Below are 15,064 nucleotides of genomic sequence, written 5' to 3'. Positions count from 1 at the left end.
AACAATGTTTAAAAAAAAGACAATATTGCAGATTTGTATTGAAATATAGCGCAGTGAATAACCTAAATATAGAATTGTGTAGATCAGTATGCGAGAGGCTCCAGACCATTTTGTTCACACTGTGATCAAACTTTCATGAATAATTGTGAAAATATAAAAGTAAGAAAAATAAAAGGACAGAAAATATGTCGACAAAGAACATATTCTTACGTAATTTTGGATACACACATATTAATATAAAATGGAAAGCGATCAAAACATATATATAAATTGATAAAAATATGTCACGCGCCCGATAAATAACATACCGATAGTAATAATGAAATTCGGTTACTCAACATTTGGTGGTTGGCCCATCAGCGGAAGCGAATTTGTTACAAATGGGACGGTGCCGCGGGAGCTCATCCCGGGACTGTGGGTTCATTATCTGACTCGCAGTTTGAGCTGTCAATTCATATCATAAGGTGAGATAGCCCACTCAGTACGGTAATTCCATGTCAGTACTTGTTTAATAAAACCAACCTCATCTGAAGTCTTGGCAACTTTTCCGAATTTCCGTTCTGCGTGTCGCCCTTTTTCCCACATGGCGGATAAAATATCTATCTTCGCCGGGTTTACGACCACGACTTCACCGATTTCTCGAACCTGTCACATCTCGCATCTGAGACTAGAGTTTAAGAAGATAGTTTTGTGGTAAGGTCTTGGTCGTATTTTTGAGAAGAAGAAATTTAAATCATATCATGTCAAATACATTCGAATCATGAAAAAAACGTCAACAGTTGTGCGTCACGTCACAGGTTCACAGCGTGTGAAGGTAAAACAAACGCCGGTTTCTTTTGGAGAAAATGAACGAAATCCCCTCAGTTTGAGAAATAGCAATGACTTCAAAGTAAAATAGCAATCTCGTTCCAAATATTGGGAGCAAGCCTGGAGAAATAAAAAAAAAACACGAAAAAGAATATCAAAATTATAATATATTTGTTAACCACTGAAAAACAATATACGCAAGTGAAATTCAACTACGATATGACATTGATCAAAGCAAATAAAGAGATTAGCAGGGTATATTCGATATATACCAAAGTATATGAGTCTACCTGACCATCCTTGTCGATTCTAACATAGCATCAATTTCAATATGCACCATATTTAGATATGAAAAACTACGCCAACAGCAATTTTTACACTTGCATATATCTAATTAAATCAATTTAATTAATAATTACGATAAATAATGAATTAATAAATAACAGTGCTCATAATTATATTGGTGAAATTAATTATGGGTGCAGAGAACTAACATAATTGTGCTATAAGTTAAAATAAGGTAGTAAAATGTAGGAAGACCAAACATAACACAATACTACTAATACAAATTCCTAATTAAATTGTTTTAAAACTTATTCGAAATTAGAAAAATGTAAGTAGATTAAATTATTTAAATGGACATCTGAAAAGATTGCATCACAAAAATATCTTGTTCTCATAAATACATTTGAACCAGAAATGTGTAATCTGTGATGCAATTAAGTCTAACACTTCAATTAAGCGCCAGGCCCTAAAATTCCTAATTTTCCATTTTTGCTCAACATTTAAGCTTAATGAAAAATAACGAAGTTAAAATGAACCTAACCAAACTAACAAACCTATAATATAAAACTGAAAAATTATCACAATTAAAAAAAATATAAAAATCTCAATATCTAGCAGCAGGTGATTAAAATAAGGGAAGAACATTTTGATATACATGCTTATTAGGAAGTAAGTACTATGGTATATAACTAACGAGAATTCCATCAAATTTAAGTTGATGAGAAGCAAATATAATACAAAATATCTTTAATAAACAAAACTAGATAATATACTTGTGTTTTCATAACATGATATTAAAGATTTGTTATGCCCTATAAAAGATGGACCATATTTATATAATCGTGAAATGATATAAACTATATTATTCTTATGGACGGAGTCTATTCCAATGTCTTGTTGGTCCTTTATCGGCTATCCAAGAAAGAAACCCTGGTTGGACTACCAGACCGTGACCTGGGTCGTCCAGGTGAAGTTGACCCTGACATTCCAAATAGTCCTGGTGATGGTAATCCATGCCGACGCAACTCTTGCACAGCTCTTTCCCTGAGAATAAAGAATGTTTCCAGATTATATACTCTAGCAACTACAGAATGCTTGTTACTGTTGATTTCAATATTACAAACAGTTAGTACTAGTAGCACGTCTCGCGTGTAATGTGTGCAACGAAGTCGTCACCCGATTCAGTTTTCATATGACTATTCTCATTCAACATTTTATGCCAAAATGCAAAAAGAACTTTGATAACATATTCCATCCACTCAAAGGTTGTGTTCTTAGCATCATTGTTATAATTTTTTATTTATTCCATATACTTGTATTGGGAAATAAGGTCATGCATGAGGTCGATTATGCTATATCTTTCAACAGACTGCCAAAAATGCTTAGTTAACTCTTGTTTTGAGTTTTAAAAGTATGCATTCAACTCCAATGAAAACGAGCCAAACTCAGAATCTCGACTGCCGTTATTAAAAATGCACCCACAAACCTCTCATATCTTTCATTTGTTGAATGCCTTCTTGTTGCTTCAAGTTCAGATTCCAGCTGAGAAGATTTTGTTCGTAATGATGACACTTCTCTGGATAGACTTTGCCTATATAAAATGCAGTAATATCAATAATAATAAAAAGACTAAATTCTCGGCTGAGGATCATGCTGGGCAATGAATATTGAGTTATTCAGATAATTGTTAAATTTAAGAATCGCCGGTCGGCACATATTAACAAAGTCCGCGTACTTAACTAGTGTGATGCACAAGTCGCCACTGACTACCGAATTTATTACACTCAGGGTGAGGTGGTGGTCATGGGATTCAAACCGGAGAGAAGTGATATGCAATGCCAAAGCCGTTTAATTCTAATGATTTAACCACTAGACTAGGCCACTGTGGCCTTAACTTACAGCTTGCTTTCATTGAGTGACAATTTATCGCGAAGCATCTGTCCCTCTGATTTTATTTCTTGCGAGTCCAATTGAGCTTGAAATTCTTTTTCTCTTGAGTTAGCGATTGCGTCCTCGAGTTTTTTTGAATTCATTCTCTCGTCATCGAGATGTTTGTGAACAATGTTGAGTTCACGTGTAAGATCATCAAAGTTTGATTTCAGCTGTGATAAAAAGAGAAAATTGTAATTACTCAGGGCATTAGTGTAGAGCTGAGTACACTCCTGTGCACTTTTCCCCTACCCTAATCTCCCTGCTGCCTTCGACTAAGTGGAATTTTCAAACTGATGAAGTTGAAATTTCGAATTTCGATTCAAATTACGCTTACGGTAGACAACAACCCACAAAAAAAATTTGACCTGCCGGTACTTCACTGAATTTTGTTACATTCAATCTAAATTTAATCCAGTATTATAATACAACTATGGTGGCCCATCGTTGTCACGCGTAAAATTGAAAATAAAAATAAAAAATAAAATAAAAAACCGAAAATAAAAAAATTGTTGTAAAAAAACATAAAAATAATTAAAAAAAAATTAAAATTAAAAAAAAATAAATAAATAAAAACGAAAAAAAAAATTAAGGATTAAGCCTGACAACGTTGGTCCCAAGCAGCATCAAATTTTCCAAAAATAAAAACGCGTGACAACGATGGGCCACGAGGCGGACCATCGTTGTCAACCTTTTTATTTTCTTTTTATCCAATTTTTTTTTTTTTTTTTTTTTTTAAATTTTTTTTTTTAATTTTAATTGTTTTTTTTTTGTTTTATTTTTCAATTTTTTTTTTAATTTCAATTTTTTTTTTATTTCTTTTTTTTCAATTATTTTTATGTTTTTTCACAACTATTTTTTTATTTTCGCTTTTTCATTTTATATTTTCATTTTTTTTTTCAATTTTACACGTGACAACGATGGGCCACCATATACAACCAAATACCATTGCTAAATTGAATTAATTGATTTAAGATGAGAACCAGAACGATTTTCATTACTTTTTCATTTTAATACAACCGAATACCATACCTCCTCATACTCAGCAGTTCGAGAAGCATATTGTCTCATGCATTGCTCTTTACTGATGTCTAATTTGGAGTTTAGATCTCGAACTGAGTTCACATCTGAGATGAGGACTTTTCTCTCATCTTCTATATGGTGTAAATCACTCTCCATCCTATGCATTGTATTACGTAGATCTTTGACTTGGGCCTCATAAGACTGCTGAGTCTGAGGAAAACAATTTTAGAAGTTGAGTTTAATTTTGTTGGAGGTTATTACTTGGTCAAAATATTGGAAAAAAGGGAAAATAAAAATGAGTTGTGGCCGCGTTTGACTAGCGGTCAAATGGTTAAACTCGGCATCGCAGGTTGCCTATTTTGGGTTCAATTCCCATGCCCATTATCTCACGACAAACAGGCCTTGCTATCTAAACTGGCTGGAATGAACCAGCTTGGAACACATGGCATTTTCTTAAATGTTCAATATCGTTGACTGTAGGCCTTATTACTTATCGATTTTGATCGTTACTTATCGATTTTAATTGGTAAGTATGTTGATAGGTATTTGTCTGTCTGTCTGTTTGTTTGTCTGTTAGATGCACGCGATATCTCACGAAAGCGAGATTGAATCTGCTCCAGATTTTGCATGTGCATTCATCATATGTCGTACCAAAAGCCTATTCATTTTGGATGAATTATGTCGTATAATTAGCGAGTTATTAATTAATTAGTGATGGGACACAAGGTGTCACTATGGAGTAAGAGCGCTGTTTTGGGGGATCCCCTAACTTTCGATGGATAAGTCTTCGGTCTTTGACCGATATTCTCGTTTTTTAATTGTCAAGATTACAGCAAACTTTTTAATTTTACCTTAGGATAAATATTTTGGATACCACCCTTCTTAACGAATTGTTAACTTAACACTGTAATAGGCCGGGTGTACGAGTTGCACAAAGTGAATCAATTACACAATTTTACCTACTTCTTTCTTGGTGTTTTTTGAGGTGCGATAAAGAGTGTAGGTGTTCCGGGCGGGACAAAAGCGCTGGTGTGGAATTATGCTTGAGTAAATACCGATTGACGCAGTACGATGAGGAAAACAGCTAAGAGGTAGTGAACTCCACGTAACCGAAGTTCTTAGAAAAAACTTTCGTGTGTGGTTGGATATGGATTCCAACCTGCAAACACGCACAGGGTGACCCACTTGGAACTTACTTGCATATACTGCATTATTTCTCTGTCAAGTTCCTGAGTTTTTTCTGCAAGTCTTTTCTTCTCGCTTTCCAGAGACATAACTTCAAGTTTTAATTCTTGCGCTTCGTCATTGCTTATTCGATGCTTGCTCTCGGCAGAATCACGCTCCGCAGAAACTTTACGATATTGGTCCAAAACGTCTTGCAACTCTCTTTCCTAAACAACGTAAATGAGAATAACAGATATTTTGATGTTAACTCAATGCCATATCTACTAATACCTCTTGAAAGATGATTAAAAACATTCAAAATGAATACCAAAATCATTTTGATAGACCGAATCATAAATTTTGAATCAAAATTCCCCGGATTTGGATTGGCAGGAGTCAAAATTTTTCAAGAAAACCCAGGAAAGCAATACTGTTAGTAACAGTTTTTGAAAGTCATTCGAAGAAGGCTTGCATGTGCCAATGTTTTTGTTACCAAATGCTATTTTCTTGGAAGCAAATTTTTTTACGACCCAGATTCGAAGTGAAAATTGTTTTAAACTCTTAGTCTCTGTTTAAAACTGAATTTCTTAGTTAAAGTGGGACTCAATTCTCGCTCGGAATTTTACGCAATACGGTATATTACTTTAGAAGCGAGTCCATTCTCTAAATGTGAGATTCTGTTGAGTAGGTCTTGTCCTCGGTTTCTCTCATCATCTCTCTCCCTCATGACGTCATCAATTTCTTGATTGAGATCCTGATTTTCACGAGTGAGTTGCGAGTTGTCGTCCTGTAACCTGTTAATAACAAATATTGGGTTACATTGGTGATTCTCTGAGTTCACCGAGTGAGGGAGGGATTTTGTCCCCAGAGAAACGCTCCATGCCCCCTGAGGGCCCAGTTTGAGAAGAGATTTGAAATTGTTTGAGTATGTTGCCCAGTAACGTACCTTCGTGATTCTCTTGTCAAAACATCTTTAGCTCGAGCTGTTTCACTCAAATCAGTTTGCGAGTTTTCCAGTTGTCGTCGCAACGTTCTACATTCTCTTTCGTTATTTGCTAGTTCCTCATTCACTGCTTCGAGTTTCGTCTGAAGGAATATTATCCGTAAATATTTATACCTCGATTATTTATTTTTTATGACGCTTTTTCACATCTTTCACTCCAAACAAGGCACCATATGAGCTACTACATAATGAGCCATATGTAGATTAACGATGTTTCAACTTAGAATAGAGTAAGATTTATTACGAAAGAGAGGACAGTCTAATCATGTGGCGAACCACACACTCTCGTTCAGCAATCCTCGTGCACATAAATATCCCTCCATGATTCGAACCTGCGAAATTAATCAGGGTACTCAGAGACAGAGGTACGATAGATAGCGAGTGTTTATAATGCTCGACACAATGCGCCAATCGTTGGCACAGAATACTACTTGATCGAATACATTTTGTATCAGTACATTCTAAAAAACAAGTAAAATAAACTATACCTCCAAGTTATTAATGGACATTTTCTGTTCCACAATATCATGCTCTCGTTTAGCGAGTAAATCTTCGAGAGTATTAACTCTGTCAGTTTTCTCGTCAAGTGCCGCTTGAAGACTGTCTTTATCAAGATCGAGTGAGCTTATTGTCGCACGAAGTTTTGAGATGTCTTCCCCTTGTTTCGTAGAAGCATCTAGTAAGTCTGCTATTCTCGTCTAAAAAATAGTAACATTCACTAAAAATCAAAAGTAATTAGCTCGTTGACAAAAATAGTTAATGAAACTGGATGGTACCTCTAATATCTTAGTCCTGTCATCTGCTGCATCTAAGTCTGCTGCTTTTCTGTTCAAATGCCTTTGTGTTGTTTCGAGGTTTGCTTCTGTTTGTGCCTTCTCAATTCTAAATAGAATAACTATAATTGAGAAATGCGCGTTGGCCCATTGTTTGAAGCATTGGACCCATGTTAACCAACCTCTCGAGGAAGGAATTTTGTTGTTCCTAGAGAGGAATCTTGCTTAGTATTTGCTGTACTATTACTAGTATTCTTTAGTTATTTATTATTACTATAATACTGATTTAGGCAAATATTATATTTATAAACTACTTAAAATGTACATAAGCAGGAGTGAGAAAAGCGCAAAATCCTAGATTAAGAATTCATTAAAGATTGAATGAATATGGTTTGCATAGTGTGGGAGAAATATAAAGCTCCAAAATAGATGATGGGAGGTATTTAATGAAAAAGGTTGGGAACCACTGGATCATCTCACCTGGGGTAAAATATTTGGGTAGGTAATACCGAACCAAAAAGCTTCTGGACCTTCCAACCAATAGTTTTCCTTACCTAGCAGTGGTGGCTTATGCAGAGACTTGTTCAGAGCAAAATGTGTATATAAAGGTGTCTTATAAATAAATGCGCATGAAGTGTTGAGTTCGGAAAAATTTTCACCCATTCCCCACTTCGAGCCGTTCTAAAAATAACTTTTGAGTACGAATTCAAACTCCCAAGAAAAACAATACCATACCTCATATCCTCAAGATGAGCTCGCATACTCTGTCTGTCCGCATCTGCATCTTGTAATTTCAATCTGAGTAGCTTCACCTCCTCTTCTTGATTAGCACACACTCCTTTGAGTGCATCCAGTCGAGTCTTAATAAAAATTTACACAAGTTTAACAAAGAAGATGCAAATTTTCTATGCGATGCTTATTTCGTGCACGTAGCTCAGAATTACAAAATGATGAGAAATATGGACTGTACAGCTTGAGCACATATTTCTTCGCAATATTTTCAAATAACATTTTTTCCAGAAACTTCCCTTTTGTCTTGAGACCCTAACTGTTAGGTAATGTACTTTTGGCCCACATTCTACATATTTACCTGAAGTTCCACTCTATCCTGATTTAACGAGTGTAATTTATCTTCCGTTATATCAAGCTTTTGTTCCAATCTTGTTCTCTCATTAACTGCTTGTTCTTGTTGAATCTTAAACAAAAAGAGATAGAAATATTTCACACGGACCCACTCTCGAGCATTTTAACTTTAAAAGAATTCTTTTGCATGTTTTCAGCAAAGACTTTTTTCCAAATATGTTTTGTCATATTTCAGTCATTGGACACAAAATGGACGAATAAATCGTTTCGCTAAATTTTGTTGTTATTAGGAAAAAATTTGCTTTTCTATGAGACTAATGGACAAATGGATTTCAAATTTTCAGTACTTTAAGATGGACCTAATATTTCACCAAAAGATGTCCATTTTATTTTATTGGACAACATTTAATTCTGTCGTGTACACTTATCTTATCTTGCACGCTTCCATCTTGCCATCCGGCCTCGGTCATGCATTAATTAGTATTAAATGTTTTTGGCAAAAAGTTCTAACTCAGAGGATGACACACACTCGCTTAAACTTACCTTGAGTCTTTCTCTCAAGCTGTCTCGTTCTGTAGTCATTCTCCGCAAATCAGTGATCGCAGTATCTCTCTCATTCTCTACTCTATGCAAGATAGCTTGCGCTGTTAGAGAAGCTTTTGGTGATTTTGGAGAAGTTATCGCCATTCTTCTGAGCCTTTGCAGTTCTTCGTGAGCCTAGAACACAATTAAAAAATTATATGATGCTTATTAATGCCTTGTGCTCTGAACAAGGCTCCGTTAAGCAGCTACTCATATCTGCTGATATGAAAATAGCTGCTACATTATGGAAGGACTCGGCATTGCAAACTCAATATTGAATTTCTCAAATACTGGAACATTGAGTCATACTCCATATCTGAAGTCTGAGAGGATCAGAATTTTGACAACAAAAACTTTGGCGTATGCCAAATTTCTTCAATTGCCCATTTTGAGGGCTTAGTCAACTTTATTATCTTTTGAGTTCCAAAAATTACAACTTTGCTTATCACAATTGATTCTAACCCCAATTCTGTAGAATTCTAAATTTCAACTCAGTGAATTTGAAAATACAGCTCTGCAAAGTTTATTAAGTACCTGTTCATAAAGCATGTTACTCTTGTCTCTTTCTTGCGACAAAACACGAACATTCGCTTGAATTTCTGCCGTGTGATTTTCAAATTTGTCCAACATTTTTTGGAGTTCATCCCTTTCTCGGACAATTTTTTGAAATGTCGCCTTACTGACAAGATCTTGGCTGCCGCTAGTTTTCTGTAATTAATAGATTAAAACATTTCAGTATTCTGTTAAAACTTATTTAATGAGATAGACATTTTTGGCTTAAATTTTACTCTGATTGAAGAAAAGCCAACAAAATACTACAATGACACAACAAACCAATGCATGTGTTACAGGACTTTGGGAATTCGGAAAACTTTACAATCAAGTTGAATTGAAAAAAAAATTCACTAAAAATTCAGAGTCTAAATAAATTTTGGCTGCAACTCTAAAATGGATTTTGACTCTGACTAATGACTGATATATTTCGGCTCAAGTCAAAATAAATTGACCTTGACTCTGGATTGATAAAAATATTTAGCCCCAGACGAAAACAAATTCAGATTAAAATTGAAACCCTGTTTTAATAAACTGCTAGGGAAGCATGATTAACTTTCTTTTTATTTTTTAGGCTCTTGTAGAAAATTTAGAATTCACCTATCACAACGGAAATCACTTACTGGCTGTTGAGATTTCTTTAGTCCAGGACTCCTCGATCTTCCTCGAGCTCTGGTTACACTCGTTGCTTTTCCACTGCGATTCTAAATTGAAAAATATTAATTTTCATATTGCAGATATTCTTGCTAGATATCAAAACAATGAGACCAATCGCGCAAGTGACATTGTAAGTCTATGGTAAAACTATTATGGTAAAACTATCTGCAAATATGTCTTGGACAGAACTGTATCTCTTCATATTAGCATTTAACAAGTGATAATTTAGGAATTTCGACTCTGGTTTCGGGCGGTCAAATAACAGTGACATTACAACACCAGCTCAGCCGGTGGGCAGAAAATCCAGCTTACAATCAGGGATGTCAATATTGAAGCAGCAAATATATTCGAATAACATTTTTAGTGTTTATACTACCCATGGCATCGTTTGTCGAGAATACACAAGCAATCGGCTATGTTGACAAGCACACAATATTGAAATACAATCAGAATTTTTATTAATTATGATGTCACAGCCCCAATTCAATTCCATGACGAATTACTCAAATTACCATAATCCACCTTTAATTAAACCAACTTGTCCCATCGCTAATAATAACAACACTTTAGCAACAGAGGACGTTGCATCCCGACATGTTGCAAGCTGCTACATAATCAATGGCCACATTTGTATACACATGTGTGTTCTTAGTGGAAAAATTTTTTTGGGTAAAATTTACCCGTTTGGAGCAACCCAATCTAACCTGTAACATAGTGTTGAGTACGTCACACTCATCCTTATAGTAGTCCCGTTCTTTTTCGAGGGTTCTGATGAAAGAATCGAGTTTGCTTGGACTTTTGTCTCGTCTGTGTGCTTTTTTCGGACTGATACGATATCTTTCCAATTCAGTGGCAAGTTTTTTCTCTAAAAATATGAAAAGAAAATCAAGATAAAAAATGGTTGAAATTAATTATCAATAAAACCAACATAGCCCAAAGCAATATAGCATGCAAAGTGTCTATGAAAAATATTGGCACAATCATAAGTCGTGAACATTAAAAGGAATTAGCAATGCCAAAATAATTAATAGTGAGTGCAGTGTCTCAGTGGTTATTAAAGCGTTAGTTAGACTTAACCATGATTGCGTTAAAATCTTGGGTTACAATTCCGCGCCCACCACCTTACCCCGAGTGTAATAAATTGGAAAGGCACACTCACAAAATTAAACACAATTTCAATGTGCAATTTAAATAACAAGCAATGTCTTTAATAGAGTATTTGGAAGGTGCGCACAAATTTCAGGCAAACATTTTAGAAGGCCAAATGCTTTCAGCATTGCCTACCTAATTTATTACACCCTGAGAAAGGTCGAGGGCATGGGATTTGAACCCAAGTTGATTTTATCAAAATATAATGCTTCAACCATGAGGCCATAGCATCTACAAATATACTAGAAAAAGTAGTCTATTTAATAGTAAAATTACTTACCTTTTGAGGTTAAGCTCTGTACATGATCACTGAGTAATTTTTTGTCGGATTGTATTTTATCAATAAGATCATTCAGATTTCTGACTTCACTCTTTGAAACAGCTAATTTGTTTTGAAGGTTATCATTTTCTCCCATAAGTTTTTTCTGGTACTGTAAAGTAAGAAGCGTAAAGAGTTTAAAGTTAAAGTAGGCTTGCATAAGCAAAAATAATAGTCATCAAAATTTGATTTTTGTGGAATAGTGAGCTCCAGTCAGTATCGAGAGTTAAAAAACTAAGAGTTCGAGTCGTTGATGAATTTTCCCAGGATTGTAAATGCTTATAAACGTTAAATGTTGCGGAACTCCTATTTTATTTTTTTCAAAATCTATATTGTGAATTTCTATTATGTAAAAGTATTAATTAGAAAATTTGCCATTTAAATATACAAGCAGCCAATATATGAAATGTTGAACATAGATAACAGTTTTTTTATGAAATATTCAAATGTCTTTTGCTCGAAACAAGACTCAGACAAGCAGCTCCTCCTAGGTAAGAGGCTACTATAGTTTTTAAAGACCTAAATACTTATCTTTCGGTATCATGTACCCAATTGGGGTGATGGGTTTTACACCCGATATTTCAAAGTGCAATGCCATCATAATTTGGGTAACACCTTGACCCGTAGGCCACTGGCATTTTTCAATTACTTCCGCTTCATTTAAGATTGAGAAGACATGAAATTATTAAATTACCTCTTCTGCTTCCAATAGCTTTGTTTCGAGCAAAGTTTCTTGTCGTTTTGAATTCCTTAATTCTATTTGTGCATCTTGGATCTCCCGGTCAGCCATTTCAATTGCATTCTATACAAGATGAATGAATTTAATTCTATGATATTCAGGGCTGGGAATTTTCGAATACCTGATGATTTCAGAATCGAACCGAATATTTTTTTCGATTCGAATCTCGAATACTTAGGAGATATATAATTGTATGTAACTTTCTTATCGTATTGGATCCTACAGTTAAATAAATTACTGAAAACATAGAATACATCACCCAGACAGATTGCCGAGTGTTCAGACATAATAAAAAACACGTTTTCGTCAGTTAATACGTCCAACCCTTAACTGCCAGGTCATTGCACCCACAATAAATAACTTCATTCAAATGATTTATATCATAGGATAGGATTTACATAATTATCATGGGTGGAGAGAAAAGGTGATAATACGGCTTAACCATATAACAAACCACGGCCTCTCGTCTGGTTACCATTCCATGTCTGCTATGGGATTAGTTGGTTATTGGTTTTCGGAAGCATGGACTTGACGGTGGAGGAAGACGTAACCGGTGAACCACCCTACGGCGGCGAGGAGTCCAGCAATCCTCTAGCACATAACCATCCCCGCATGGGATTCGAACCTGAGTAATCAGAGATGCGGCGGACAGGTATATTCCTAAAACGCTCAGCAACATGAGCCACAACGCCACGATCATAACAAACCTTTTTTTCATCTTCCATTTGCTGAGCAAGATTATCAATATTTCGTAATTCAGCATGTAACTTATCAACATCTCCTTCCAATCTATGATTTGCTCGAATCGTCATTGACTTTGAATCCTCGAGTTCATTTATTCTGTCTTCCAATTCTTGATTTGTTTTTTGCAGGTATTCAACCTAGTGATGGGAATAGAATATTGTGCTATAATATAGAACAGCGTTTCAAAAACTGGGCCATGAAGCGGTTCTCTGAGGGCCATGGGCAAATGCCTTTGCTAGGTACCATTCCTGATTCTGACCTCATTTATTTACAGAAAAGTGACTGTGAACGGCACAACACTTTGGCTGTAATGCCTTTATTTTTTTTTCTTCCATTATCCTAATGAAACATGTGATTGAAAAAGAGTAAAATATACTAAAGGTGTGACTGGGGAGATAGTTTCATAGTTTGCATATTATTCACTATTATTCAAGTTTATCCAATCATAATTTATATTAAAAGGAAGTTGTTTCTCAATAAAAGAGGAATTCCTTTCTGTGAAAGAATTTTATTATTTTGGGTGGAACAGAATTCTACATTTTACTGTATTTATGTATAGCATTATTATTAATATATTACTGACTCATAATTATTGTAATACATATATATACACACATTAAAAACTATTCAAACTGTACAAAAGCCAGGGTGTCAGCTGCGTGTGTCACGAGCTAAAGATCCAAAGAATATTTGTGGCGATGAGGCTTACTGCCTTTCGTCCCCCCCCCCCCAGGGTAATCCTATTCTTACATGGGAGATTTACAGTAAAGAAGCTATCTTGATAACAAACTAGGAATTTAACAAGAATATGCCCAAGCACTTACAGACTTATGTATATAGGCCTACCTGTATATTTAAATGAGAAATTAGTCTATCATTGCTTTTATTTTTTGCTTCAAGAGAAGCAATTTCTAATGATGAACTTCCATCCAATGAATGATTGAGATTTCTTCCTCGGCTACTATCTCTGCTACCAGCTTCCACCTGACAAAACAGAGAAAATTATATAATTGAAATTATAGTAAAATATCATACAGCAAAGTAGAATGCTAAACAAAAATAACTATTTACTACTGTACTATAACAGTACTGTACTAATACTATTTTGAATGTTAAAATTTAAAAAGATTGTAACTCAGGACAGTGGAATGAAAATTCAGCAGATATATGGATACCATACAACTGTTTGACTGTACATTCTGGCGCGGCGGTGTGGCTCAACGGGCTAAGCGTTAGGAATACGCTCGCCACCGTACCTCTAATTACTCTGCGTGGGTTCGCAGGTTCGAATCCCATGTAGGGATGGTTATGTGCGAGAGGATTGCTGGATTCCTCGCAGTCGTTGGGTGGTTCACGTAACCGCTGGTCGGTTACGGCTTCCTCCACCACCAAGTCCATGCTTCCGAAAACAAACAATATAACTAATCCCATACCCGACTTGGAATGGTAACCGGACGAGAGGCCGTGGTTCGCCATATGGATAAGCCATCTTATCGTCTTTCCTGTCCCCCGGGATAAATATGTATTCTATCCTATCCTGACAAGCTTACAAAATAACACAGCCACAACAGAATATGGACAACCTAAACTTGTTAGTTTACTAAAAATAAAAATATAGTAGATATGTTTTCCAAGCGGACGTACATAAAGTGTTTATTAAATGTATTTGATGAGTAGTATTTTAGTAATTGTAGAATGAAAATACAATACCGGTACCTTGGGACTGCCAGTTTGATTCCTTCTTGCTCGATACGACATTTTTTTTATCCCCTCAGTTGTATTCAATGTATCCAGAGATTTTCTCTATTTCATTAATTAAAATCTGCAATACATGTAACAGTAATGTAACATAATGAACTTAACCCAGCTTAGTCGCCATCATTTTGATGTATAAATCAAATCTCGCGGGTCCGTTTACCACGTGACCCACTGTAAATAAGCTCTCTGCTTTACGACTGCAAATATTACGCTCGTCCAATGCCTTTGAATACATTTATTAATGTAGAAGCATAATAAAACAGCAGGGAATATTGGCTATTTTAATTAAAACACATTCTACTCTCTCCTCTGACCACAACATGTGCTATTTTTCAAACACGTTGCTATAGTAAACCGGTATTTCTACGCCTGGGTGGCTTGCGAGTAAACAATACAGGCGCTGAGGACTTTAACAAAGGATTTATAGTAGTGCTAGGCAAACAAAACGCTCGCATCTCTTATAACGGACATTGTGTATTTCTCATTGTATTTTTATG

At 35.3% G+C, this 15,064-nt stretch overlaps 1 protein-coding gene across 1 annotated transcript; it reads right to left on the bottom strand.

Moving 5' to 3' along the window:
• Positions 1-956: 956 nt before the first annotated feature.
• Positions 957-14,682, bottom strand: LOC120348565 (centrosomal protein of 135 kDa-like). Its single transcript, XM_078111856.1, has 20 exons — positions 14,526-14,682; positions 13,656-13,793; positions 12,773-12,946; positions 12,021-12,128; positions 11,288-11,438; positions 10,563-10,723; positions 9,825-9,905; positions 9,184-9,357; positions 8,611-8,784; positions 8,075-8,179; positions 7,720-7,844; positions 6,988-7,093; positions 6,700-6,909; positions 6,155-6,294; positions 5,852-6,002; positions 5,241-5,435; positions 4,054-4,254; positions 2,992-3,194; positions 2,579-2,683; positions 957-2,136 (listed from the first exon to the last, which is right to left on the bottom strand). Exons 1-20 carry the CDS (start codon positions 14,565-14,567, stop codon positions 1,998-2,000), a joined length of 2,883 nt encoding a protein of 960 aa, XP_077967982.1. The 5' UTR covers positions 14,568-14,682; the 3' UTR covers positions 957-1,997.
• Between the last annotated feature and the right edge of the window lie 382 nt (positions 14,683-15,064).

The sequence above is a fragment of the Styela clava genome, chromosome 1 (genome assembly GCF_964204865.1).
Source record: "Styela clava chromosome 1, kaStyClav1.hap1.2, whole genome shotgun sequence".
In the NCBI taxonomy this organism is placed as follows: domain Eukaryota; kingdom Metazoa; phylum Chordata; class Ascidiacea; order Stolidobranchia; family Styelidae; genus Styela; species Styela clava.
This window is presented reverse-complemented; position numbering and strand designations above follow the sequence as displayed.

Coding starts and splice junctions, on each gene's coding strand:
- LOC120348565 (XM_078111856.1), bottom strand. CDS start 14,567: ATGTCGTATCGAGCAAGAAGGAATCAAACTGGCAGTCCCAAG. Junction 12,947..13,655: donor TTTCTCATTTAAATATACAG/GTAGGCCTATAT, acceptor TCCCATCACTAG/GTTGAATACCTGCAAAAAAC. Junction 6,003..6,154: donor TTGACAAGAGAATCACGAAG/GTACGTTACTGG, acceptor TGTTATTAACAG/GTTACAGGACGACAACTCGC.